General features: G+C 49.6%; 3 protein-coding genes across 17 annotated transcripts; 1 reads left to right on the plus strand and 2 right to left on the minus strand.

The window, feature by feature from the left end:
* LOC111939637 (cryptochrome-1-like) lies at nt 1–14,816 on the minus strand. 4 transcript variants are annotated; one of them, XM_086861963.1, is made up of 12 exons: nt 11,949–12,092; nt 11,256–11,341; nt 10,556–11,016; nt 9,552–9,668; nt 6,682–6,829; nt 6,284–6,424; nt 5,001–5,171; nt 4,331–4,471; nt 3,742–3,893; nt 2,514–2,611; nt 1,944–2,054; nt 1–875 (listed from the first exon to the last, which is right to left on the minus strand). In XM_086861963.1, exons 3-12 carry the CDS (start codon nt 10,966–10,968, stop codon nt 784–786), a joined length of 1,584 nt encoding a protein of 527 aa, XP_086718089.1. In that variant the 5' UTR covers nt 10,969–11,016; nt 11,256–11,341; nt 11,949–12,092; the 3' UTR covers nt 1–783. The 4 variants fall into 4 exon arrangements, with proteins under 4 accessions (XP_086718089.1, XP_086718086.1, XP_086718090.1 ...); XM_086861960.1 differs by lacking the exons at nt 11,256–11,341; nt 11,949–12,092 and adding an exon at nt 14,459–14,816; XM_086861964.1 differs by lacking the exons at nt 11,256–11,341; nt 11,949–12,092 and adding an exon at nt 14,459–14,741 and having other exon boundaries at nt 10,556–10,973.
* On the plus strand, nt 14,796–25,938 carry UBE2T (ubiquitin conjugating enzyme E2 T). Of its 11 annotated transcripts, none has more exons than XR_015279019.1 (11): nt 14,817–14,961; nt 15,865–16,004; nt 16,942–17,011; nt 17,719–17,824; nt 18,275–18,373; nt 18,778–18,858; nt 19,756–19,930; nt 20,139–20,255; nt 21,150–21,323; nt 21,427–21,524; nt 21,760–25,938. XR_015279019.1 is itself a non-coding variant. In XM_023942194.2 (7 exons), exons 2-7 carry the CDS (start codon nt 15,899–15,901, stop codon nt 19,879–19,881), a joined length of 588 nt encoding a protein of 195 aa, XP_023797962.1. In that variant the 5' UTR covers nt 14,796–14,961; nt 15,865–15,898; the 3' UTR covers nt 19,882–20,051. The 11 variants fall into 11 exon arrangements, 2 of the variants coding, with proteins under 2 accessions (XP_023797962.1, XP_023797963.1); XR_015279018.1 differs by having other exon boundaries at nt 20,142–20,255; XR_015279022.1 differs by having other exon boundaries at nt 21,432–21,524; nt 21,760–25,232.
* LOC111939722 (tetraspanin-18-like) lies at nt 21,226–26,515 on the minus strand. 2 transcript variants are annotated; one of them, XM_086861965.1, is made up of 7 exons: nt 24,298–26,515; nt 23,869–24,063; nt 23,250–23,324; nt 22,912–23,010; nt 22,651–22,830; nt 22,314–22,397; nt 21,226–21,964 (listed from the first exon to the last, which is right to left on the minus strand). In XM_086861965.1, exons 1-7 carry the CDS (start codon nt 24,508–24,510, stop codon nt 21,917–21,919), a joined length of 894 nt encoding a protein of 297 aa, XP_086718091.1. In that variant the 5' UTR covers nt 24,511–26,515; the 3' UTR covers nt 21,226–21,916. The 2 variants fall into 2 exon arrangements, with proteins under 2 accessions (XP_086718091.1, XP_023797814.2); XM_023942046.2 differs by lacking the exon at nt 21,226–21,964 and having other exon boundaries at nt 22,170–22,397; nt 24,298–24,510.
* Nucleotides 26,516–26,647: the final 132 nt, after the last annotated feature.

A 26,647-nucleotide genomic window follows, 5' to 3' on the forward strand; every position in this document is an offset into this window, starting at 1 on the left:
TACTGTTCATGTAAGAAATAAGTTTTATTTCTTTCCAAACCCAAAATGCTACCTGCAGCCATGAAAACCCCAGTGCACTCCCCACCAACAACCATAATTGACTAATCCAGCCTTGTCAAACTTCACAACAATACATTTCCGTGGGAGGGGAAATTTTTTCCATGTGGTACATGATAGAATTGATCTCTAGCCTGCAGTTCTAGTCAGCCAAGGAAGACAATTATGGTGATAAAGTTGTGCATTAGGCCTAATTTAGTGAGATATTTTCAATGTTGTCCTTAAAATGCATAATAATTCCTACTTATGACTTTAAAACTACACAAGGTACAAGGGGCTGCACTCTGCTCTGTCTCCCCAAACTGGGGACTACAATCACAAACTGGGAACTTAAATAATCTGAACATCCCTAAGTGTCCATCTCTATAAGGCAAGCAAATCAAGGGTCCTAACATTAATGTGCAACCACATTAATGTGCACACAGTCTTATGACATTGAGTATTTGCCACAAAATCTATTTATACAGGTGCATGAAACACACCTTGCATTCAGCCAACAGCTGCAACAAATGGTCCAGAAGCAACTCAGAAATAAACAATTCTATCCAAAACTGCAGTAAAACCACTCAAGGTCCAACAGGTCTCCTAAGGTCAGGTCACAAACAAGAGGCACCATTAGCAGGGCCAAGTATGGAGGACAGTGCTTTGGCCAGCTCAGCTGACCCCTGGCTCTCCCCTCTTGACTTTTTTTTGGTACCCAGCAGGTGACCCCGAGGGAATTTTGGTTTATTCTGTCGTTCTGGCCACTTTTCCTTTTGAAATGTTTTCTTCAGAACGGTCACGTTTTACCTTTATTTCCATGGGGTCATCTGCATCATCTACAGCAAGAAATAAAGAAGGAATAAAGTTTTCAAAGACTTCCCTGACTTCAGTCAGGTGAAGATTAAAAAGTATCAGAAAATGCTTCTGTTCATAGGCAACAAGAATCATGAAATCCCAAGATGGATTATGTTGGCAGGGGCCTTAAAGCTCATTTCACTCCACCCTGTGTGAGTTGAGAAGAAATTCTTCCCTGTGAGGGTGCTGAGCCCCAGCAGAGGCTGCCCAGAGCAGCTGTGGCTGCCCCTGGATCCCTGCAAGTGCCCAAGGCCAGGCTGGATGAGTCTTGGAGCAACCTGGGATAGTGGAAGATGTCCCTGCCCATGGCAGAGGGTGGAAACTGGATGAGCTTTAATGTCCCTTCCCACCCAAACCAGGCTGAGATTCCATATTTTACTGTGAAGGATTCCTCTGAGCTCAGCACAGGCCCTGGGATTTCAATTCTAAGAGCACAGGTGCCATAAGTGACACATCTGTGTGACTGGAAATACCTAATTAATTAATTACTTCAGGCTCAGCACAGTTTGAGTGTTCTAGCCTTATCTGATAATTACCTGTTATCCACTGGATTAAGCAATGCAGAAAACCATACCAAAAGATAAATTTCTTTGAACTCACCTCTCCAGAGTTTTGTGCTCAGTGAGAATCGCAATATCTGCTATGGCATAGGGCAGATCATGGCACCAAGGACAAACAAGAATATTCTGGTATACAAGAGGCAAGGGCAGAGCTGCAGAGATTTCTGCAGAGATTTCTAACCCTGGGGACACACCCAACCAGCCTGGGGATGGGGAGTCAGGGCAGGAGGAGAAGACCTGGTTCTGGGAAGGCAGGCTGCAGGCAGGAGGGTGCTCCAAGGGGAGAGGGAAGGGAGAAAAGGCTCACAACTGGTTCTTGCACATGGGACAGTGTTTTAACAGTAACCAGAAGAGCTGCACATGATGTCAGTATCCAAGGAAGAAAAGCATCCTGGAAAAGCACTCAAAGCCAAGCCTCAGAGCCCCGGGTTCCTGGGGACAGCCTGAGTGTCACAGCACAGGGAACCTGGGTGCTGCAGCACCTCTCACCTCTCGTGAGCTGGGCTGTTCTGTGCTGCTCCTCTCTGACCTGTTTCATCAACTGCAGGTTGTGGTCACTGGCTTCCTTGTGGTTCACCATGGGGAAGGGGTAATCCTGACCTGGGCAATGTGGAGACAGAGCCTTTACCACACTTGGCAAGGACATTTTCCCCAGATTTGAAACACTTCCAGCTTTTCTTAAATGGAAGTGCCTAATCTGCTCCATCAAAGAGAAGAGCTCCTACTTTGACATAAGAGCCTTCAAAGATGTGTTAGAGCAGGAGTAAAAGCACAAGATGTTCAGATACTATTTAAAGCAGCCAAGCATCCAAGATGGATAAATTCAAAGGAAAAAGCATAGAGTGATCCAAGAGTTTTAGGACATAAAGTTGAGGCAAAAGTATGTACTATGAAATGAGACTCCAATAAAAAAATGTTAATGGAGAATGAATAGCAGGAAGGCTGTTGGATTCATCCATTTTCAGAAGATAAATGGTTTGTGATGCTTCCAACTCATACACATTTATTTTGGATAGTTAGCAGCAGGAAAATCCCTAGCAAGGAATGCAAATGAATTACCTATGATACATCCTGCTTGCTTCTGCTCTTCTTCAGATGCGGTCCAGGGCTCGTAAATGTACTTGGAGGGAAAGTTCTTCAGTATAGGCAAGTATTTCCTACAAAACAGGCATAATAGGGGGGTTTATAATCCTGCAGTCAAATATTCATACATTCAGAGAAGTGTAAACCAACCTGTGCCATGTTAATATTGATATTACAAACCATGGGAAAGTTCTAATTTGTTCTCCACAAAAAAAATTTGTTTATCTTCTCAAACCTCCATAGATGATATCTTCCAAAAGTTATCTTTGCAGCATAGAATAAATGGGGTGATTTAAACAGTACTTCTGTTCTGATTTCATCAAAAATATGTTTTTAACATTTTTACTGACATTTTATCCTAAACATTAATAAATTTAAAAAACAAACTAATTTTAAAGAATTGTTGCAGAATGGCAAAGTCATTTTCTGTCCCACTCTGTGGGGTACTTCAGCACAGGCTTCTCCTTGGCAATACCCAAATCTAGCCAGGATGGGAGGAAGAGATGTGGGGAAATGCAGCTCTTGGTTCAGTGTTAACACAGTGAGCCCAGAAAACCCCCAGTGCTTTCAGAGAGCCCCTCAGCACATTATGGAGAGACAAGGAAAGGAGACTCTCAAGCAAAGAGGACTCAGAGTGGAAAACAAAACTTATATGTGTGCAACTAAAAGATGGCAGGGTTAGATGGGATATTGGGATGTTTCTTCCTCTGAGGGTGGGGAGGCCCTGGCACAGGTGCCCAGAGAAGCTGTGGTTGCCCCATCCTTGGAAATGTCCAAAGCCAGGCTTGGAGAAACCTTGGGATAGTAGAAGATGTCCCTGCCCATGGCAGGGAGTGGATGAGGTTTAAGGTCCCTTCCAAGCACATCCCAGAATTCTATGAAAAGCAAGTGCAGACTGGAGCAGAGAAGCTGTGGGAAGTTCCACTCAAATCCTTTGGAAAGAGGAGCCAGCCTGGTGAGCAAACATGGTGCTGGAGGCAACAAGTGCTCACAAATGAACACAAGCCCTGCTCAGCTATCACTTGGAATGACAGGTATCTCTCTGCTTCTCCATGACTCAGTTTCCTCATGTGCTCAACAAAACCACTGCTTATGAGCCCTGTTTAACAGATGTGTGTTTCAAACTGATCCAGTTCATCAGCTCCTGCCATCAGAGGAGCTTGGGAAGCTCTTGGGGAGGTGGTGGGGTGGGGAGTCCCCTGACCTGATGTAGTCACCCTGGGGGTCTGTGCGCTTCCCAAAGCGGACAGGGCAGAAGATCCGCGTGTACTGGTGGAAGAAGGCGCTGGCTGACAGCCACATCCAGTTCCCAGCATTGATGCTGTAGTCAGCATCTAAAAGCAGCTCTTCAAACACCTGCAAATCAGGGGTGGAGAAGAGAGAAACACCCCTGAAATGGCTACTTTGCAAAAAGTGGACAAAAGCAGGCTGGGAGGTGAAGGGTGGGGGTTGGTGCTGGAAGCACAGCACTGTGGGGCCTGGGCTGCCTCCTCACAGGCACACCAGGAGTGCCCTCCAAAGACAGAGCAACCCAAAAACTCTGAGTCTGGAACTCTGCTACAGACTGAGCACGTCTCCACCAGTATCCTCATTATCCAAAAATCATGAGGATTTGGGGAAGGGAATGACCTCTCACAACTGCACTGAGTGACAAAGAGATTCCATAAACCCTGAAATCCACAGGAAGGGACAGAACTAAACTCTGCTCTGCAGAATCTCCACTGCTAGACTCTGGCTGTGCAGTGTTTCCCAGGGCCAGGCAGAACAGAGGGAAATAAAAGCCAGCAGTGAACCTTCATTCCCTCTTCCCAGCTGATCCAGAGGTCCCCCCGTGTCAGGAAGCAGGCGACAGCGTGCCGAGCCAGGTGATGGATCCAGCCCTCCTGGCGCAGCTGGGTCATGATGGCATCGATCCATGGGAACCCTGTCTGTGCCTGCAGCAGAACAGGAACATCAGCTCCCTCCTCATACACTGCTTTCACAGAATCACAGGATGCTTTGGCTGGGAAGGGAAATTGAAGCCAATTCCACCCCCTGCCATGGGCAAGGAGATACTCCACTATCCCAGGTTCCTCCAAGCCCTCTCCAACCTGGCCATGGACATCTCCAGGGATAGGACAGCCACAGCTGCTCTGGGTGACCTGGGCTAGGGCCTCATCACCCTCACAGGGAAGATTTCTGTCCCACTATCCCATCTTAGCCTGATCTCTGTCAGCTGGAAGCCACTGCCCCTTATCCTGTGACTCCATCCCTCGTCCCAGGTCCCTCTCCAGCTCTCCTAGAGCCCCTTTAGACACGGGAAGGGTCTCTAAGGTCTCCCTGGAGCCTTCTCTTCTCCAGGCTGAACATTCCCAGCTCTGTCACACCACTGCAAGACCCCCTCAAACCACCAGGAGGGACCAATCAAGAGAAGAAGAAAGCTTCAAGCTCCAATGCAGCTGCTGTGGCCATGCACCTCATTACCGTTTTCCATTTGTGGAGCCTCTCTGCATCCTTGTACCAGCAGATCTGGAGGCAGATGGGGTTTCCAGACATCTGGGTGAAGTTGGGGGTTGCTGATGCTACTGTATAGAAAAATTCCCTCCACAACAGCTGCCCTTGGAGTGACACTGGGGGCAGAGAGTGGTGCTTTGCCTGCGGAAGACACAAGGTGACAGCCTCAGATCACACATATCATTGCAGCCTCACTCATTTTGTGGCAGTTAGACCTAAAAAATAAAGATTAATCTGACTACAATACTGGTTTCAAGGCACTTTAGTGTTCAAGTCAAGGAAATCAAAGATCTGATGCAATGCTGTCTGGCCCAAAGCAAAGCCAAACTGACAGACCTCAGTGTTACCTCAAACATTCCCCACCTCCCTTCCAAATCAGTTCACACTGGGATTTCTTACACCAAGCATGTGTTTATTAATGTGTTAACTGAATTCAGATGGCTCAGTCATGTCTCAAAAGAAAGTCTTAAAATGGAGGTAAAGGAGGACCTGGGTTTTTCCTGGGTTGGTTTCAAGCTCGATTTTTATTAAGAATCAAACAAGATTTCTGAAAGTGGTTTTGGTTTATGCTACAATTAAAACTTGTGTAAGACAAAGCAAATTGATTTCCAGAAACAAAACTGTATAAAAATATCAAAAACTTCCCTTAACCACCAGACAGACAAACCAAATCCTTGAATTTTAGTAATGTTTTCCTGGGCTTCCCTGCTGATCCTGGGTCTGGTTGCTCCCTATTCATAGAACCATGATTTGGGTTGGAAGGGACCTTAAAGCCCATTCCATGGGCAGGGACACCTTCCCCTAGCCCAGGTTGTTCCAAGCCCTGTCCAACCTGGCCTTGGGTGCTTTGAGGGATGGGGCAGCCACAGCTGCTCTGGGCAGGCTGGGTCAGGGCCTCACCACCCTCACATGGAAGAATTTCTTCCCAACATCTAATCCAAACCTGGTCTCTTTCAGTTTGAAACCATTCCCCCCTGTCCTGTCACTACAGTTCCTGATGAAAATATGAATTTAGAATATGAGTATCATGTTTCTAAAACTTAATTGGGAAGAGATGCAGACATTCACAGGTGTTTCACAGAACATGCAGCCACTCCACAGATTCCATGAGACACTGTGAGGAGACATTAACAAAGCAGCATTTTTTGATACACAAAATCTCTACCAAGATGATCCAAGTGTTAAATCCTGCCTCCCATACCAGACATGCCACAGTTTTGGATTTACTTACTTAGGACCAATTATTTGCTTACCTGAGCATAAATGTTTGACAGCCTATAAAAAAATGTCCGAACTGACAGACAGCCCATACTGAAATATGGGCTCAGGCCTGTGGTGCTTGGAAGCAGCGAGTTTGGGATTGTCCTTGGTTTAGCAAAACTTGTCACCCAGCCCTGAAATGAAAACAGAAATCTGGGTTCAGGCAGCACAAGATGACACATGTCCAGTAACAAACAGAGGAAAGCTCTTGGAACTGGCTTCGCTATCACCGGGGCTTGTTTGATGTCGTGCCTGGAAAACACTCCCACTTGCCAGAAATCAAGGAAAACAAAACCCAAACCCAAGCTGCCACCCTCCTCCAAGCCAAGCTGGGCACTGATCTCAGCCCACCTGGAGCCACTGGCATCCCCTGCGTTCCATCAGGGCTGACCTGGTCACTCAAGTGTTGCTCCAGGCGCTGCAGCCCTTCAGTCTCCCCTCCTCTCCAAGGGGAAAGACTCTCTGGGGAAATCTTCAAATCCACAGGGAGAGGCACTCTGTAACACTCAGCCAGGCTTGGGTCAGGGGCCCTACATCTCCTGAGGTGAGAGAGAAATATCTTTGAAAGGAGCAGCAGGAGCCAGGAGAAGGAGGCAGCCCCTGTCCGTAGCACACACAAGCCTCCTCTATCACAGTCCAACCAGAGCACAGGGAATGAAAGCACAGCGAGAAATCCCAGGCTGTGCTCTCCTGGAAAAGTTCATCCTGCAATTGCTCCAGCGAATTCTAGCCTGAACTCAGGGAGGAAGAACAGTCCCACCAAGTTACAGTGCTCAGAGAAGTCAGCTGCACCCAGAGCTCAAACCCCTTTTAGTTCCCATCCCATACAAAAGTCTCAGAGGCAGCTCCTCTCCAGTGGCTCCCAGCAATATAATACTCAAGTTCTAGAAGGGAACCAAGAGCCTCCTCAGACCCTAAACACAATTACGGTGCTGCCTGTGCCTCTGAGGAGAGGTCACTCTGGAGAGGTTTCACAGAATCCCAGACTGGTTTGGGTTGCAAGGGACATCAAAGGCCATTCCATTCTATCCCCTGCCATGGGCAGGGACACCTTCCACGGGCAGGGACACCTTCCACTAGCCCAGGTTGTTCCAAGCCCTGTCCAGCCTGGCCTTGGATATCTCCAGGCATGGGACAGCCACAGCTGCTCAGGGCAGCCTGGGCCAGGGCCTCACCACCCTCACATGGAAGAATTTATTCCCGACATCTAATCCAAAGCTTCTTTCTCTCAGTTTCGTAGGGAAGGAGGCAGATCAGCTTCCTGGGCAACTCTGGCTGCTCGTTCCTAACCAAGGTGGGGGTTCTCCAAGACCACAGCCCTCAGCAGTGCCCCCACATCTCCTCAGCCTCGGCTGCTGTGGCTTCCCAATATGACTGGAAGACTATCAGTTTGGTTTCTCTTCCCCCTTGTAAAACACAGATGAAGAGGCCCAAGGAAGTGCTGGCACCACAGAGATTTCTCACAACCCATGAAGGAACTCGGACATCAACAGATCTTTGTACTCACCTGGACAAACCTGAGCTTAGCCCTGCTGCAGACACCTACAGAGGTGGGGCCAGTGCAGCTCTCAGAGTACTGACATAGCTCAGGCCTGCTGGGAAGCACGTGAACCACTTACCTCTCATCAGCATTAATTTTAAAAGTCCGAACAAATTAGGCAAGAAAGGAAAAAAAACAGTACTAGAAAAAAATATAGGAACTTATATATTCCAGTACTCACATGAGTTTTGTCATCAGACTGTCTGAGGACAACATTAGGAATTAACATCAGGAATTAACAGGACTGCCCCAAGATGGGAAGATCCAAGCCTGGGTTGGTGGTACTGAGCTGAGGCCATGCAGGAGGCACCTGACATTGAATCCCAAGTACCTGCAGTCCCATTCCAGCTCTCTCCTGCCTCAGCCTTACCTCCCTTTGGATCACTGACCTCTCCTCATGCAGAGCTAAACACAAGACATCTGACTGAACTTCTTCTCAAGTCCTGGGAGACATGAGCTCAGACCCTCTTTCTCATATGGCAGAGAGGAGGAGAGATTAAAGCCAGGAGGGAACAGTAGGATTATTCCACTGAACTTCCTGTGTAAAAAAAAATCATAGTGGTTCATCCAATTCCTGTCCAAAATCTTGAGAGAAATGTAGAACATGCCTTTGAGTAAATTCCCCAGGCTTTCCTCTGTAGGAGTTTGACATCTCATAAAAGCTTTTCTCAAAGTGCCTTAGCAAAAGCTTAAGACTTTTACGGAATCATAGAATCATTAAGGTTGGAAAAGACATTTGAATTATTGAATCCAACCATTATTTTGTGAGCTGTCCCACATGGTGGTAAATCTGCTGCACAAATATCAAAAGAGATTACTATCAGAGTTGCTGGAGTCTGAGACACAGAGTGTGTGCCCTTGTCTCTGACATGCCTGGCTCTGACATCCAGGAGAACACTGAATTTTACAGAACATGAAATTTATGAGCATGTTTTCATGGTGATACATGAAAACAAAAAGCTAAAAGTGTGAGTGTGTAGATTAGAGAGCCTTTTAAGTCACTGGGTGAAAAAGTAAGTTTAAACTAGTTTAGAAAGCAGAAGACAAGATGGAGGATTTAGAGTGTTGTCGCTTGTCCTTCTTTCTTCATGTTTTTCCTCTAGAGGTTTTTGGGCAGTGATTGGATAGAAAATGCCACAGTGCAGCACACAGGTGATGGGTCATTGGGTCATTAAGAAAAATAATATATGTGTCTATTGTTAATTGGATAAGAATAAGTATAAAGATAAAAAGGCTGCACAGTCTGGGGCCATTTTGTGCCATCAGAGCAAAAATGTGCCAGGTTGTAGTGATTTGAGCTTGTGCAGAAAGTCTGGAGAGACCTGCCAAGTTTTGTTAGGATGATAACATCCTAATAAACATGAGAAGCAAGATCCTAACGAGCTTTGGAATTTTCTCCCTGACCCAGAGAACTGAGATAAACAGAACTCCCCATGAGGGGGTATTCTGAAGGAGCTCAGATCAGAAGAGACTGGGAAATCCACGTGGGAGAAGTACAGTAGAATCAGAGAGAGAAAAAACAGACTGAAGAAGTTATAAGACCATTCCACCACCTGCTCTCCCCTCCCAACAGTCACATCCCCTTATATAGAATCAATAACCCTCCATGCACAGAAATAAAACAAGAAAACATCTAAAATGCCTCATTATCATTTGGCCCTGGCTCTTCTTTTGGGCAGAGAAAGAGGACCAGCAATTCCCACTCACTGGCTGATACTTACTGGAAGTCTTCAGCTGTGAGGTTTCGGACAGGCATCTCAGGGTCACCAAGCAGAGACAGAATGTGAAGGAACCTCTTGTAAGTTAATGGGGGACTCCCACCATTTATGTCCAAAATCCTTAAAAAAAAAAAAGATCTCTTTCCACACAGCAGAAACCAAGGAAGAAGCTGGAACTGACAATGGACAGGAAGGTGACACCACAGGCTATAACTCCATTAGTGCAAGTGATTGTGGAAATTACAGATTTTACAAGTAAAACTCCCCTGGGTAAATGAACATCTATCCCAAGAGCAGTTTCTCAGGACCTAAGACAACAAAACTGGGATCAGGATTGCAGCCATGGCTTCACCTGCACAGCTACACACAGCCAGAACACACAGGGCAGGGTGTGGGACACCTCTCATGTCACAAAAAAACGTTCAGGGCAGTAAATAACTGTCCTCTCTGAGCAATCACCTGTGCAAACAGCTTCAAGACAGCAAGTTATACACATCCATTCATTTACATAATTTAGGGGTTTTGCACAATTGGAGCATTAGGGCTGGCTTAGTTATTACTGCTTTCCTTCTTAGTGATTTTAATATCTTCAGTCATTCAGCACAGATAACAGCTTGGATCCAAGTGTATTCAGACACCAGTGAAAGTTGTTTTGAAAGAATTTGAAAAAATCTAACACCAAAAACTCTTTACCATATTTAACAGAACTTTACAAGTCCTATTAAGTATGTTAGAGAATTTCTTCCACTCTATTAAAAAAAGTAAGTCTTTAGATGAATTAAACTGCCCAAAAGGAAAAATTTAACCAGCTCTTTAGGCTGAAACCCTAAAACCTGTGCACAATCTCTTCTGTTCCTTCCAAGACAGCAACACACAAAGTTTCTCCAGCAAACGTTCACCTCAGACAGTCCAAACATTTTCTCCAAAGGAAAAACCAAGACACTTGGCCTATGCTGTTCTCAAGTGACTTTCCTGGAAACACCTGTGGGTTTGAGGCAGTCACGTACCGCTGGGTATTGTACAGGCTGTGGCCCACCAGGGAAAGCACCTCGAAGCCCAACTCTGCCCCCAGGCGCCGGATGTTGGCCTCCATCTCCTTGTAAAACGGCTCCATCTCTGCATCCAGCGTCACCTGTGTGATATTCCACCTCTGGATGTGATCCCTAAGAACAGTCTCATACTCCCCTTGAATAACCAGCAAGCAGGAGCCCAGCTGGCCCAAGTTTTTGTGGAGATCCTCAAGGGACTGGAGCAGGAAGTGCCAGCGCAGGGCCCCAATGTGCATGGAGGAGGTCAGGAATGCTCTGTCCAGGATGTACACGGGGTACAGGGCCTCTGAGGACTCCAGGGCAGCCAGCAGCACTGGGTTGTCGTGGAGCCGCAGCTCCTTCCGGAAAAGGTGAATGGTGCGATGCAGCATGCTGCCTACAGGAGGAAGGGAACCCTTGGGTTTCAGGATAACAAACCCCTAGAAAGAACAAGGTCAATTAACAATTAGAGCTCAAAAAAAATCCTCCGCAGTTTTTACCACAAACTTCTTGCTCTGGTAAGTTTTCATGAGAGAGAAATGCAGGAACAAGACGAAACCTCTCCTCTGGTCCCACCACTCACCACCCAGCTCCACAGAGAATAGTCTCTGCCCACAAATGAGTCACTCAAATTCTAAAATTAAATCCCTCAATTAAATTACATCCCAATAACACTCACCAGAAGGAAGAAATCAAAACAGATAGAGTTGCCAGAGCTCCATTTACGGCTTTTTAACCCCACAGATGTGGCTGTCAGCAAAACCTCTGGAAATCATGATTTAAAGGAGATCCACAGGAGCAATCAGCTCATCAGAGACCTAATACAATACTCCCTCTTCCAGGTGATTTTAGGAGGAGACATCTGAATTTATGGATTTCAGAGAACCCCAGACTGGTTTGGGTTGGAAGGGACATTAAAGCCCATCCTGTTCCACCCCCTGACATGTGCAGGGACATCTTCCACTAGCCCAGGTTGCTCCAAGTCCCATCCAACCTGGCCTTGGACATTTCCAGGGATGGGGCAGCCACAGCTTCCCTGAGCAACCTGGACCAGAGCCTCATCACCCTCACAGGGAAGAATTTCTTCAAATATCCCATCTCATCCTGCCCTCCAGCAGTGGGAAGCCATTCCCCCTTGTCTTGTTCCTCCAGATCCTTGTCCAAAATCCCTCTCTAGCTCTGTTGGAGCCCCTTTAGGCACTGGAAGGGGCTCTGAGGTCTCCCCTTTTCTTCTCTGGGCTATCCCCAGCCCTCGCAGCCTGCCTCCAGAGCAGAGCAGGGTGTGGTAATGATACAAACCTACTCTTGGCTCATACATTACTCCCCTTTGAGCCAGTTCAGCCGAGTTCAGAGGGTTGTCAGGAGTGCTGACCTTGGGTGTTAGGCTGAAGTGGCTCAGGGTACAGCTTGGGAGGCAGCTCCCAAGCTCTGGCTGCCCTATTCAGCACAATGAACTCGGCAAATGTCAGGAAAAAGGAGAAGCCCAGCAGCAGCTCCTAAACTCCCTTTCCCACATAAAATTGGGAAAGTTCAACACCCAGCTGTAGGTGGGTCCTCACCTGCTACTAATATTGAGCCTTACCCTCAGAGGAGAATTAAGAGATTAGGGATTAGCAAAGAACCAAACAATCTTTAATCCAGCTCAGCTCTTCCAGCCAAACAGCTTCACTCAGCCCTTCACTAATGGCTGCACCAGGCAATTCAGCCCTTGTCCCTGCTTAACCCACATCCAGCAGCTTTTCCAGGAATCTGATTTTCTCCATTCCCAAACACATGCACCAGCAGCACCCAGACAGACCAACTTTGTTACAACGCCCCAGTAAGGCCCCAAACTCACGAGCATGGGGTGCAGCCCAAGGCAGGGCTGGGCTGTGTGGGCTGCTCTGCCCTGCACCCACTTCCTGGGAGAACCAGAAAAACAAGATGACTCCTGCTGCTCAGAGGAGCACCCAGCTGGCATTTTTGGGTACTGAACCATGCAAACTGTGCTGGTAGAGTCCCCTGCACCCTATGCACCAGCTAGCCTCACAGAAGGACTGCCCCAGTCAGGGGCTCCAAGGCTGTCCCAAACCCTGTGGGTCCACATGGTCTGCAGGGTCACCCCAAATCCAGACACCCCACAATGTCTGTAGGATCACACTCACCCTTTGCCCCTTGGTCTCACACACCTGGGACTCTCTGAGCCCAGTGCCCCACACAGCCCATGGGATGGCCCCAGGCTGGGACCCAACCCACCCCATTCCGTGATGGCATCGCCAGAGAAGCAATAGGGAGCAGGATCACACCACAACAGGGACTGGGCACAGGACAGGTGGGCCCCAGGTCAGAGCCTGGGTGGGCTGTGGGGTCTGAGTTAAGGGCAGCTCTGGGGATCACACTAAAGGGGACTGGGAGAATCAGAGCTGGGGGGACAAGGATTTAATTAAAAGAGGCTGGGAGGAGCAGGGGCTCCGTTAAAAGGGGCTGAAGGTCACTGGGGAGGGAGGGAGCCTAGAGCCAAAGAAGTGTCAAAGCTGGGTGAGGAGCTGGGATCCCCTGCTGGGTGGAAAGGAATGGAGGGGGATCACTTGTCCAAGCCATGGGCAGTGTTTCTCTTCCACCTCTCTCAGAAACCAGTGACTCAAGTCCATTCACCCAGCAAGGCTGGGCAGACTCCCTGCCACAACCAGATCACATCTGTTCCCCAAAAATCAGCCAGGCAGGCAGAAGATACACCTCACACGGGATTCATCCCTGCACTTTGGGACAGGTGCACAAAGACAGAAAGGGAAAACCAGGCCTTACTTTGAGGGCTGCACAGCTGACACTGTCCAGGGTCTTTACAACCCATCACCCCAAAAGGAGGAGGTCACACAGTCACTGATCCCAGCTCTCCCACTGCTGAGCATTTGTCTCCACAGGCAGGAATGTGCTGGAGGGATGCAAGAGCTGTCAGTGGCACTATCCAAAACCCACTGTGCTGCTCCTGTTCCTACAGGCATCCAGAAATGAGTTGACCAGCTTTAAACACCCCTAAACACCATAAATATCTGCACTGAGGTGGATTCTCCATCAAAGATGGTCTAAGCCGCTCAAGTTTTTGTGTAACTCCCAAAAAGAAGGATTGCAGGCAGCTCCTCTCTGGTCCCACTGGCCCTTGGAGCTGGCAGAGCCAGATGGGGCAGGGACGGACCAAGACCCAGGAACTGGGAAGACAAAATTTTAACAGTTTCATTTCCTCTGTGGGGCACTCTCCATTGTCAAATGCTCCTTGACTATATCCTGGCTGCTTCAGAAGCAATAATGAAACAGATAAACACAGGTTCAGACATCTGGAGAGAGTAGCCTCACACCTGCTCTCTGAAATGATAGTCTGGGCTTGGGAAGTGGAATAATTATCACCATTAAGTTGATTACTGTTATTCTGATTTGATAGACTTGAGAACAATTCTTAATTGGGATGTAAGAATTTAAGTTTTGCATAAGTCTGGTTCCATAATACCACTCTCCACACGGAGCCAGACCTGAGGCTACTGTTGATTCCAACCTCTAAGTTATTTTCCCTGCTTGAATACTTGAATACGTATTTATCACGGTACTGGATACAGCTTTGATGCAAGAAAATAGCATATCGAGTCAGAGGAGAAAATAAGTTCCAAATCCATCCAAGAGTAGGGGTTTGAACGGGGCTTCTCCTGCAGCGGGTGGAGAACCGAGAGTCTGTACCCACGGGGGCCGGGGCGGGGGGAGGGTGGGGGAGAGGGGCTGAGGCTCCAGGACCTCCTGCCCGGACCCCTCACACAGGGGGGCAGTGGCGGGGAGGGCGGCCCCTGCACCTGTCCCGCAGCAGCTGGGGGCGAACGGGCCAGCCTGGCCTCTCCCTGAGGGGGCTCCTGCCTTTACCTCCTTCCCCACGGGCTGCGGTGGCGGCGGGCGCGGCGCCGGTTCCTCGCCCCACGGGGCTGCTTACATAACGCCGGCCAGGACGGGTGGGTTACGCAAGGACCGCTCCCAGCGGGGCCCTGCCCGCTGTCCGTGGAGGTTTAACGCGGTTCAGGGTTGGAGAGCCCAGGGCTGGAGCATCCCAGAGGGTCCCGGAGCGGCTCCGGCCCCGCGCCCGCCTCCCCACTGCGACCTCAAGCCACGCCCCCAGCGCCTGAGGGGCAGGGCTTGGATTCCCGCCTGCAGCGCTTACCAATGGCAGCGCCCCTATTCAAATGAGGGGGCGGGGCTGAGCGCCAGGGCAGCCCAAACAGCGCCCGGGCGGCGGGCCAGGGGGCGGGGCTTCTTGCCGGGCATCCGCCCGTTGCCACGTGATAGCGGAAGTCCAGCCCCCGCCGCGCGCCGCCTCACGGGTCTGGGCGGGGCCTGGTCATTGTGGCGGGAGCGTTAATTAGTTAGAGAAGGTAATTAGCAGAGAGGGTGGAGGTTGTTACGAAAGGTTTGTGTGAGGGCTCTGGGAGGAGTGAGGTTGTGGGTGGCCTTTCCCTTCCTTGGGGAGTGGGAAACGGGGCGCAGTTCTTGTGCGGGGGTAATTAGGTAATTAGGCTGAGGAGTAATTAATTTGGCTGATGAAGGAGAGTGAAACGCTTCTTCAGTGGGGATAGTCAGGGTGGGGGTGCAGTAGAACTGAGGGGTGCTCGGGCCGGGGAGTCTGTGTGCTGTTAATGGTGCCTGAGGGAAAGGATAATCCCTGGAGGGGCAGTTCGGCCTAGGGAGGTGTCCCTGCCCTCAGGGTGGGGGTTAGGGCTGTGCTGGGTTATCAACCATTATTAACCTGAGCCACTTTCCTCTCGGGGTGACTGGCAGTTGTCCCTGTGTCCTTGTCCACGAGGACTGGGGAGGAAGAGCAGACCCTTGCTTTAGTAGTATTCCTGTGACAGGGAATGGCCCATCCCTGGAGCAGCTTTCAGCTTTCCCCCTGCACAGGAAGGGAGAGATGGGGCCTTTGGATAGAAAGGGGCACTGATGGGTGGCCCCAGCAGGGCAGCGGGTACCTTAACCAGGAAGGGACACAGTGGTCCCAGGGCAGATGTTACAGTCCCATAAGGGGTTTAGAGCCTGCTCATGGCCTTCCCAGTTCATCAGGGTTTGTTAAACCCCAGCATTTATTAGAATCAGCTGGGGACTGAGAGGATGGGATGGACTGTAAAGGGTCTCATGCTCCTCTTCCAGCTGGGTGCAAAAGCAGCTCCAGGAACTGGCTTAGCACTTCTGTGACTCTCATACCACATCGGGATAACAGTTCAAAACCCAGGTCCTTAGCCAAAAAGAGCTCTCAATTTAAAGTGCTATTTTTGAAAATCCAGGTTTATCAGGAGTAGAACTTGGTCTCAGAGCACCATGCAGAGAGCATCACGGCTGACAAGGGAGCTCTCACTCCTGGCTACGGAGCCACCTCCGGGTATCACCTGCTGGCAGAACGGGCAGGTCAATGACCTGCAGGCACGTACGTACCTTGGGGGCTCCCAAAGGCAGGGCTGGGTTGCAGTTTGCTGCTGGATCTGTGCATGCTTTGGGCTTGTGGAAGAAGCTCTATGTGGAAGCATTGGATTTTAGTTTCCTTTAAACATAGCTTGGCCTGTGCCTTGGCTGGTCTGCCCTTAGTTTTGATTGTTGGGGAGTGGAACTGTATTGAGTTCCTGGATGCAGGATCATGTCCAGGGAGGCTACAGCTACTGGTAACCAGCATGGGGCTCCAACGAGACGAGCTTCTGCTCAGGAAACCATTTATTCAACACAGGAACAAACTCAGCTTAGATCCAGAGATGGAGAGCCCCAAACAGAGGCAGGATGGTGGGTTTTATGGGACAGAACCAGAGTGGAGTTTAAAGTCTGGGTCTGATAGGAACATAGCAAGGGAGAAACCCCAGGGGCACAGAACCAATCCAAGCACCCTGGACTGCCACCTCATGAGGGTCTAGGGTGGGGAAACTCTTCTGGCCTCACAGGGCCCATCCCCTGAGACAGAGGGACAGAGTTTACACTTCCCGGGCTTTAAAGACATACCTCTCACTTTAATGATTCTCATCTGAAACAAAATCTTTGCCTCTCTGGGCAGGGCCCCTCACAGAACCAGTCTTGCATTCTCCTCTGTTAGGGTAGTGAGGCCCTGGCACAGGTTGCCCAGAGAAGCTATGGCAGTCTCATCCCTGCAAGTGTCCAGGTTAGATAAGGCTTGGAGCATCCTGGAACTGGATGGTCTTTAATGTCCCTCCCAACCCTTAACACATTCTATGATTCTGTCACCTGAGCAGCTCTGTAACTGTGGGGGGTATGTGGGGACTGCTGGACAATGAGATGATCTTGAAGGTCTCTTCCAACCCAAACCATTCTGTAATCCTGATTTTGAATGTAATTTTTGTATTTTTATCTTACTCCTAAAGAAATTCTAGGAGGTGTGGACACACCATATGAGAAAGGAATATTCAACCTGGAAATCATAGTTCCTGAAAGGTAAGTGGGCAGTAGACTCCAGCTAGATTAACTAAGAAGAAATTTTCCCCTGTGAGGGTGGGGAGGCCCTGGCACAGGTTGCCCAGAGAAGCTGTGGCTGCCATCCCTGGAAGTGCCCAAGGCCAGGTTGGGCAGGGCTTGGAGCATCCGGGATAGTGGAAGGTGTCCCTGCCATGGCAGGGGGTGGAGCAAAATACACTTTAATGTCCTTTCCACCCCAAACCAGGCTGATTCTCTGGTGTAGTCCTGCTCTAAATGAGTAAACTGATGTAAGGTATTTGCTGTAAATGCTAACATGTGAGTCTTTCCTTTATCCTCTCAACAAGGAATTGAGACCCTCTTTTTAAGGAATGTAATTTTTCTAGTAACTGATGCACTTACACTTACTTTGCATTGAACATTAAAGATGTGTGATGAAAAACCTGGAAGTGTAATGGTAAGACTTGCCTTGTCATGCTTTCTCAAAGCTTTCTGGAAGGAGCTTTTCCATCAGTACAAAGTTTCTTATGTTCCCTTGTGGAAAGCTACCCAGAGAAGTGTTAGTCAGACACAGCTGGCAGCAGCAAAGGCAGAGCACTGCCTCTGAAGATCTGTGGGGAAAGGTGTCATGTAGGCTGGGAGGAAGAAATGATGGAATTGCTTGGAAGGCAAAACAGGTGGTCCTGTAGGTATAATAATAACTTGTTTCTTAATGCTTATACCTTCAGGTACCCGTTTGAGCCACCAAAGATTCGCTTCCTGACCCCCATCTACCATCCTAACATTGACTCTGCTGGAAGGATTTGCCTGGATGTTCTTAAGTTACCCCCGAAGGTAAGACAGTGCTTGGGTGTGGGTAAGTGAGCCTGGGCAGGATAATGAACTCCTTATTTGCTTCTTGTAAAAGCCTGATTGAATGTCTGTTTGCTCCTGACTTATTTACAGGGAGCAGGGAGTGAAGTTTTGAGTGGCATCTCATTTGTTTAGAGGCAGAACATGATGTTCTTTGTTCCATATAAGTTTCCAAGGCTTTAAAGATTGGAGTCAAAAGGCATTAGGTCTGAAAATGAGTTGCCCCAACACAGCAGAGATGTGCAGGATACAGCCCATAGAATCATGGAATCGAGAGTGGGTCTGGTGTTTTCCATGGGGCACTAGGTGCTGGAAGTCCCAGGGCAGATGTGGGCAGGCTGGGTTGAAGTGCTGTGGGTTCTGAGGTGTCTCTGGGTTGCTGTGTGCTGGTTTCTCTCTCTGAGCTGCTGCTCCTGTCCTGTTTCCTTGCAGGGTGCATGGAGGCCTTCCCTGAACATTTCCACCCTGCTGACCTCCATCCAGCTGCTGATGGCAGAGCCCAACCCTGATGACCCTCTCATGGCCGATATTGTACGTGAGCTCCTCTTCCTCTCTCCTGGACACAGGTGGGGAGGGAGTGGTGGGCTGCATTTATCTGGATTCACTCTGCTTTGACATAATAATAATAATTATAAAATAATCTGCTTCACTCTGGATTGCCACACTAGGAGTGTGGCCTGACCTGGGTCAGCTAGGGCATCCCTGGGCTTCTCTGAAGCAGCTGAAGCCAGAAGAGATGGTCAAGGTCTTGTCTTCAAGCCGTTATCTTCAGTGCAAATGGCAGCACAGGTTCTTCAAGCAAACTAAGTGAATTTTACACTTCTATGCTCGTTGCAGTTTTAGTGTGGTTTAGGACTCCTAAAGCCAGACTTGGTCCCAGCTTCTCAGTGACGGTATCCAATCAAATCTGTCTTTATCTTGCTCTTCCCATTTAGTCCTCAGAGTACAAGTACAACAGGCAGCTATTCCTGCTCAATGCCAGGGAATGGACCAAGAAATACGCAGGGCAGTCGAGGGTAAGGACCATGCTCTGCTCACTTGGTGTAGCTCCCTCTTGGTCTACAGTCCTTTTATCTGTTTCTCCTTCACAGTTGCTTTGTTCTTTCCTTCCTTCCCTTCTGCTCTGTGTTTTGGATCTGTATTTAATTTCATTAATTTTTTTTTTAAACTCATTACATTCTCTCCTTCCAATTCAATGTGCTTATTCACTAATAACTGCCGTGCTGCTTGAGGAGGAGGAGGGAGAGATGGATAAACCCTTCCCAGGGATCCTGCAGCCCTGTTCTCCCTCAGCTCTGTTCCCTGTCCTCCTGTGCCTGATGCCTACCTGCACCTGTTCTCCACCTGCTCATCCATTCCCTGACTGGTCTCCCTGTTCCCTGGTGGAGTTCAGCCTTTCTCCCATCATCCTTCCTCTCTTCTTCTCTGCCTCCTTTCCTCTCTGTAACCTCACCGAGTCTCATAAAAACAAAATCACACTTAAGCAGATCAAAACCTTTGCCCAAAAGTCAGTTACCTTTAGGCCTTCTCCCTTCCCTAGGTGCCTTCCCTCCCTGCACCTGTTTTGGGTAGCACCCTTTCTGGATGGGGATATCTTCCCTGTGAGCCATGCTCACTGCTCCAGCTCTGAAGGCATTTCCAAGTTAATTGTGGTTGTCAGGAGGGCACAGAGTGAAGCCATCTCTGCAATAACACACAGAGCCCTAGAGTGACCCAGCTGATCTGTGTGTGTTCTACTGTTCTGCTCAGTCATTATCTTGCTCTCCTGTCACCCCCTTCCTAAAAATCCCAGCAGCAGGAACAGAATAACAAAGGCTCACTTTGTAAGAGCCAGAGTACAGTTGGAGCACAGGGTTTTCCAATGCTGTAAAATTAAATTATTCACAGCTCTTTTATTTCTTGGGTCATCACAGGCTTCCAAGCCTTTGGAAGAGAAAATCATTCAAAGTGAAACAAGCACCAGCAATGAATTGACCATGCAGAAGAGAAAAGGGGTTGACATCAGCAGGAAGGAGAAGAAATCCCGCCCAGATTCCTGAGGGGGTTTTGTTCTCTTCGGGCTGTCTCTGTCCCCTTCCCGTCACACAGGTACAAGATCCCCTTTGGTCTGCCTTTAAAGAGCTGCACCAGCTTTGGGTTTCTGTTTCCTTGGGGTGTTACTTTTTACAAAAAGTTCCATTATATTAATAAAATATAAAGCTTCAATTAATATCTATTTTTCCATTTTGTTGACTGGATGTTTTGGAGTATTTGAAAGAAAAGGTGTGTTGATGTGGCACAGCCTGGTTTTTGGTAGCAGGAAAGGGCCACGGGAGCAGCTTCTGTGACAAGCTGCTGGAAGCTTCAACCATCTCTGACAAAGCAAATCTCTGATGGCTCTGAAGATGGACATGCTGCTGGCCCAGTTAGAGAGGTTGGTAACACCTCTGTGATGTTCTGTTTAAGGAGAAAATGGTGCAGTGGCTGCGGGCAGGAGGGCAGGATGGTGGCTTCCCCTTCCCATGCCCCACACGAGGAGAGGTGTTAAAGGTGCTGGGATAGCAGCAGTGGAAACAGGGAACGTGGAACCTGGATGAGATCAGCTTCTCAGCCCTGCAGGATCTTGCAAGGGTACCTGCAGGCAGCAGGTTTTCTTCCAGTCAGAGAAGAGGAGGGAGAAGTGGGAACATGTGAGAGGAAACAGTGTGGCAGCACCGAGGTCAGTGTGGGAGGAGGTGCTCCAAGCATCGGACACTCCTCTGTAAGCCATGGTGAGGACCTTGGTGAAACAAACTGTCCTCCAGTAATGTGTGAAGTCTACAGGGGATGCAGAAATTCACAGCCCAGGAGAAAAGGGCTCATGCTGGAATGGGAGGATGCCAGAGAAAGTTGTAAATCCACTGGGAGACCCAAATAGAGAGAGAGGGTCCTTGCTCCCAAACTGGAGCAGCCTGTCCTTAAAAGATTACATGCCCATGGATGAGTGACCCACACCACAGCAATTTTGGGAAAACTGCCCAAGGGAGGGACCTCCCAGCATATCAGAGAAAAGACTCTGCTCCCTGAGCAAACAAAAGATCTCAAGGAATGAACTGACCAAAACCCCACACCCTGTCTCCCTGTGGGAAAGAGGGAGGGGCTGGGGGAGAAAAAGGTGTTTACTTCTCATTATTCTCCTCTGACTCTGTAATAATAAAATCACTTTACACCTTTAAATATGAACCTGTTTTGCCTTTAGTGGCTTTTTTTCTTTCTTTTTTTTTTTTTTTTTTCATGAGTCCTTAACTCATGAGCCCTTTGGTTTTTTCCCCTGTCCTCTGCCCAACAGGGTAAGCGACAACTTTCATGCCTGGCATTTGGCCAGTGTCAAACCACAACACAAGGAAAACTATGACCACTGCTTCAGCTTCCAATTTCCAACTTTAGAGACATGGGAACAGCACCAAGTAGTTCAGTTTCTATTTTCACAACCAACTGAGAGCAGGAGCTGAGCAGCAGACAGGTCAGAAACAGCTGGTGGGAATCCTTTCCCAGGAAACTCTTAGTTTTCCATGTGATTTCAAGGGCTGTCATTTAACTCAAGCCTTACAAATCTGTCTCTCCAGAGCAGGTTCCAGTCAGACCATTTAGGATAACCTGGATTGTGTCATGGCTCTGTTATGACTCCAGGAGGTGGCCAGTGACAAGAACCAGCTTGCAGCAGGTGAGGAAGAGCCCAAAGGATTCCCAGAGATCTGGGAGGGTGGACGTGGAAGAGTGGGATGTCAGCAATGTGGTGTGCAGGGTGAAGAGGGCAAGAGGATTGGTCTAAGGAGGACAATTCTTGGTGCTTCCACAAAGGGAAGGGCTAGCAGAAGATCACAGTAGGAGCAAGCTTGGCCTCTTGCTCTGCAGGTTACCTACTGGGAATTTAATCCATATCTTGTCCCTGCTCCCAGGAAAGCAAGTCAGGCCCATCTCTGGAGCAGAGACAGGACTCAACGAGGTTTCCAATGCCTGCAAGCAGTGAAGCTCAGTGATGAGCTGATCTCTGCTGGGTGAGGAAGGTCCATGTCCTCAGCTGCTCCCAAAGCCCCAGGCATGTCCTTGTCCAACTCAGTCAAAGTTGTAGTAAAGGCAGAAAGCGAAGAACATGGCAAAGATCTGGAATGATGGAGGTGAGAGAGGGTCAACCCCATGGCAGGGCCAGGCTGGGCCTGCAGATGGAAGCAGAGAGGGGCTGGAGGATCCCTGGCCTGGGGCCACTGCTGTGCCCCTCGAGGGGTCTGGGCCAGCTGTCCTGGTGCTGCACAGGGACACCCAGGGTGAGGAGACCCAGGGGGAGTAAAACAAACCCTCCCTTGTTCCTTCACCTGCCCCATCTGCAGTGGAGAGCAGGCTCTGTACCCTGAGACAGACCTGAGCCCCTCTGTGCTCTCCTTGCCCACTGAGCAACCCCCACACCACCAAGAGTGGATGCTCTGCCTGCCCTGGCCCTGACCCCCCTCATTACCTCAATGCCCAGCACGGCAAAGCTGCAGGTCCCAGGGAGGGAGATGTACCTCTGCAGCGTCCTGCCAAAGGTGAAGAAGCAGCCCTGGGGCAGAGAGAGGATGGAGAGGCTCTCTCATGTTCCCCATGGCCACAGGGACCCAGAGGGGGACCAGAGTGCAGGGGGATGTGGGGGGGTCCCCTGTGGGGCAGGACAAGCTGAGGGCTTTGGGAGCCACTGGACTGCGGAAGCACAGACAGGCAATGTCTCAGGCTTCTGTCCCTTATGCTCTGCTCCATGAGCCTGGGAAGGGCTGAGGCTGGGACAGGGACACAGAGACAGAAGGGTTGTGTCATACCTGCTCATGGATGTAGCCAGGGCTTCTGTCCTGGCACTGCTCCCAGCCTAGGAGCTCTCCTGCCAGCAGAAACCCATCCCGGGCACAGCACGCCTGTGGCCATGGCATCCCTGGGTGCAGCTCCTGGAAGCGGGAGCCATTCCCAAAGTCTTTGGGTCCTAAAACACCACAACACGAGAACTGGAACAGAAGGGAAACACCATCACCGTGGTCACCCTTGGTGGATCCTGCGTGTCCCCCAGGAGCCTCCCAGGTGCTCACCGTGACCATGAGGGTGTTCCAGGCTGTGGAGAAGACCTCAGCGCTCTCATCCCCACCGTAGTTCTTCTGTAGCTCAGACAGGAAGTGCTCGGGCTGCACCTGTGGAATTGATGCCAGGGCTGGGAATGTTCCTCTCCCACCCTGCTCAGCAGCAGCTCCTGCTGAGGGGAGCTGGGCACCCACTGGATCCCCCCCACCTGCTTTGAGGTGTGTGTTGTGCTGGTGACAGAAGTGAGGGGAAGGGTGTCCCTAGACCAGCCCCGGTCGCCTGGTGGGCTCTGAGCCATGGCCATGGTGTGACAGAGGAAGGCTGCTGACGCTGGGGATGGTGTGAGTACCTGTTTCCAGTGCACCAGGAAGAGAATGGCCCCAACAAGCTGTGCGAGGAAGACGAAGCTGACAAGGATGAAGAACTGGAAGGCAGCAGGTGAAGGAGTCAGAGACCAGTCTGATCCCACACGCAGCCTGCTCACATTATCCCTGCCTTCCTCTGCACCAGTCCTGCCTGTGCTCTGTGTCCCTGAGACCAGGGACATGTGTACAGCTCCTGGGGACAAGATGCCACATCTCTGACCACAGTGGCTGCAAGGCAGGGGTTAAAAACAAGCACTGCCTGCAAGGGACTGGGGATGCTGAAGAAACAGGGGTCTTGGTGCTCAAATAGGCATTTCTGTCCCTCACCAGCAGTGGGGTCATCTTGGAAATGCCATGTGGGCCAAGCCAGTGTCTTCAGAGGGAATTGACTCTACTTGGTGGCTTTATAAATCCTCTGGGCTCTAAGCTGAGACTCACAAGGTGGGGAGTGGATGGCAGGACATATTGAGGATGAGGAACAGCAGCTCCTGGCTCTTCCAGGAATACCTGCATCCCCCCACTACCCTCCAGCCTGTGACTCCTGCCCCCAGTGCCCCCTGCCCACATCCTGCAGCCCCTTCCCACCCATCTTCCCTCCCTCACCAGCAGCAGGAGCGGGCGGCTCCGGCGCAGGGCCCCGCAGCAGCCCAGGAAGCCCAGCAGGGACAGGGCAATGCCCACAGCCAGCAGCAGCCATGCACCTGCGCTCAGCACGGACCTGGCAGCCACGATGTCCTGGAAACCAGCCGGGTCTGTGGCCACCCACACTCCCATGCCTGTCAGGCATGTCCCCCCAGCCTGCAGGAGGAAATCAGGAGATGATAATGGGCTCAAGGGATGTCCAAGGCTCAGTCCCCTCCCTGGGGGCTCCCTGAGCCAGATGTAAATGTCACCCCATGTGGATGTGGGATGCTTCAACCCTTGGTTCCCTCCCTGGGACTGGTGTCACCCACCCTGAGCCAGCTGGTGATGTCACTCCCCAGGCAAGGTTCCCCTCCACCCCTGCACCCCACAGGGCCCAGGTGGACTCACAAACACCAGCACGTTGAAGACGAACATCAGGTACTTCATGCAGCTCAAGACACCCATGGAGACACCAGGAGGGGGGGACACAGCAGTGTTTGTCCCTGTGGAGGGGAGAGCAGAGCCCTGGCCACAGCCAGCCCTGACTTGTCCTGGACCCCATGGCTCCAGCAGAATGTGGGGAGATCCCAAAATTCCCAGATCATTTTCTACCTCCACCATCTCCCATCACACCCCAAAAAGCCCCAAACCTGTGTTCTCTCCAAATCCATGTCCCCTCCCAATCACGTCCCCTCCCTTCACAAGTCCCATGTCTCCTGTCCTGTGTCCCATCCAAACCCTGTGTCCCCTACAAACCCTGCGTTCCCTCCAAACCCTGTGTCCCTTCCAAACCCAGGTCCTCTCTAAATCCTGTGTTCCCTTCAGCCCTTTCATCACTCACCCTGTGGGGATAGTGGGCAACCCAGGTGCCTCTAACCTTCCCTGGCACTGCCAACACCTATATAGCATCACCAAGGTTGGAAAATCCCTCCTCCCTTCCCACACCAGCAGCCCCCAAGAAATCCCTTCCAGCCGCGAGGCCATGAATGATTGATGGGGAACAGGAGCCACCATTGTGCCTCTGGCGGCCGGGAGTCTCCGGCTCTTGTCAGCCAAGGAAATGAAACCTGTGGGCAGGGAAAGATGAGCCACCCCACTGGGCCAGGGGTGACCTCAGCCACTGATCATCGCTGTGGCCATTCGGGAAAGCCTTCAGTGGCCACAGCTGGGACCCGTGGGCAGGCAGGTGCTGCTGCAGGGACACAGGGACAGCACAAATGGATGACAGGGTCTGTCCCCTCTTGTTGCTGATGGAGAAATGGAGATGATTCATGCTAACTAAATTGTAACTATTTGAAAAGTTGTTATTATAAAGCAATAAAGGGAATTAGTGTTACAAGGCAGATGGAGCCCTTTGCAGATGTTACAGGTTAAAAATAGGATACAGGATGTAGTTTTAAGATAAATAATGTCTCAGGACAGAATTGACCTTGAGATGGACAAAGCTGGAACAACTTCAAGCATAAGGTTTGAAATGATGGTTTTAACTACGAAGTGCGAGGCTAATTATTGGAACATAATGCTTGCTTACATCACACAATGCTTAGTACACATGAGCAACCTGTGAGGTGATCCAGAGGGTAACGAGGATGAGTGTAAGCTTTCATCCAAAGACCACCAGAAGAAGACTGAAGACTGAAGCAACAAGTGAAGCATGAACCATGAAGTACAGTGATGTAGAATTTAAGAATTGAAAGTGGGAGGAAACTTACAGGAAACATTAATGAATATGTATAAGCATGTAGTATATGTTTAGTTTGAATTGCTTTGTTTGGTATGTGAGGTGGGGTGAGAAGCCCTCTCTGTACCCTGCTCAGTTTTGCTTATGTTTTAATCGTACTTAGTTACTGGCAAATTACATACATAAATTGTATTTTTTTTACTAAATTGTATTCATTTATACCAAATTGCTATTCAATTGACTAAACAGTATTCTTTTACTAAATTGTATTTTTCATACCAAATTGCTATTCAATTCACTAAATTGCATTTCTTTTTAATTTAATTGCTGTTAACTCAATAAACCTAATTGTCTAATTTCATTTATAACACTGACTTTAGGAGCTCTCTAAACACAGTCACCTTAGAAAGGAAACATTATTTATTCTGCACCAGGTACAAAGAGGAGGTTTCCACAAATCAAGCACACTGAGGGGTAAAAAGTTAAATCTTTTACACAGGAAATTTACATGAACCCGTCTATCTAAAGCATATTCTTCACTTGCCTAATACATATTCCTTTTGGTGATGTGACTTTGCTCAATGTTTGAAACACAAAGTTCTTTTCTTCATTAAAGTATCTTCTCTTGGAGAAGTTGAATTTTGACAGCTAGGTTTGCAAAAGGTGAGATAATTGATCCTAGGGGCAGAGAATTCATCTTGAATTGATAGATAATCCCAGATAATTCACCTTGAATTGGTAGATAATTGCAGATAATTCAGGATGAACTGATAGATAATCGCAGATAATTCACGATGAATTGATAGATAATCGCAGATAATTCACGATGAATTGATAGATAATCGCAGGTAATTCACGATGAACTGACAGATAATCCCGGATAATTCACTTGAAGGCGGTGTCGGCGTCCCCGCAGCCCCCGGGCGCTCGGGGCTCTGTCCCCCCGCTCCGAGCCAGCAGGGGGCAGCCGAGCGCGAAGCCATAGAGCCGAGCGGGGCGGCCAGAGCGCCTCCCGCCAGCACCCAGCGAGGCGGCTCCACCAATCGCAGAGAGCGCTGGCCGGAGAGGCGGGATGAA

Source organism: Cyanistes caeruleus, chromosome 24 (assembly GCF_971803275.1).
Source record: "Cyanistes caeruleus chromosome 24, bCyaCae1.hap1.1, whole genome shotgun sequence".
Classification (NCBI taxonomy): Eukaryota; Metazoa; Chordata; class Aves; order Passeriformes; family Paridae; genus Cyanistes; species Cyanistes caeruleus.

Bases quoted from the DNA above. Each gene is read 5' to 3' on its own strand.
- UBE2T (XM_023942194.2), top strand. From the start codon at position 15,899: ATGCAGAGAGCATCACGGCTGACAAGGGAGCTCTCACTCCTGGCTACG. The intron at 17,012-17,718 runs GTAAGTGGGCAG...TTATACCTTCAG, and splicing joins GAAATCATAGTTCCTGAAAG to GTACCCGTTTGAGCCACCAA. The intron at 18,859-19,755 runs GTAAGGACCATG...GGGTCATCACAG, and splicing joins AATACGCAGGGCAGTCGAGG to GCTTCCAAGCCTTTGGAAGA.
- LOC111939637 (XM_086861960.1), bottom strand. From the start codon at position 10,968: ATGCTGCATCGCACCATTCACCTTTTCCGGAAGGAGCTGCGGCTCCAC. The intron at 2,612-3,741 runs GTCAGGGGACTC...CCTGTTTTGTAG, and splicing joins CCCCAGGGTGACTACATCAG to GAAATACTTGCCTATACTGA. The intron at 876-1,943 runs GTGAGAGGTGCT...TTCTTGCTGTAG, and splicing joins AACAGCCCAGCTCACGAGAG to ATGATGCAGATGACCCCATG.
- LOC111939722 (XM_023942046.2), bottom strand. From the start codon at position 24,510: ATGGTGGAGGTAGAAAATGATCTGGGAATTTTGGGATCTCCCCACATT. The intron at 23,011-23,249 runs GTACTCACACCA...TCAATTCCACAG, and splicing joins TCCTGGTGCACTGGAAACAG to GTGCAGCCCGAGCACTTCCT. The intron at 22,398-22,650 runs GTATGACACAAC...TCTCTGCCCCAG, and splicing joins CTGGCTACATCCATGAGCAG to GGCTGCTTCTTCACCTTTGG.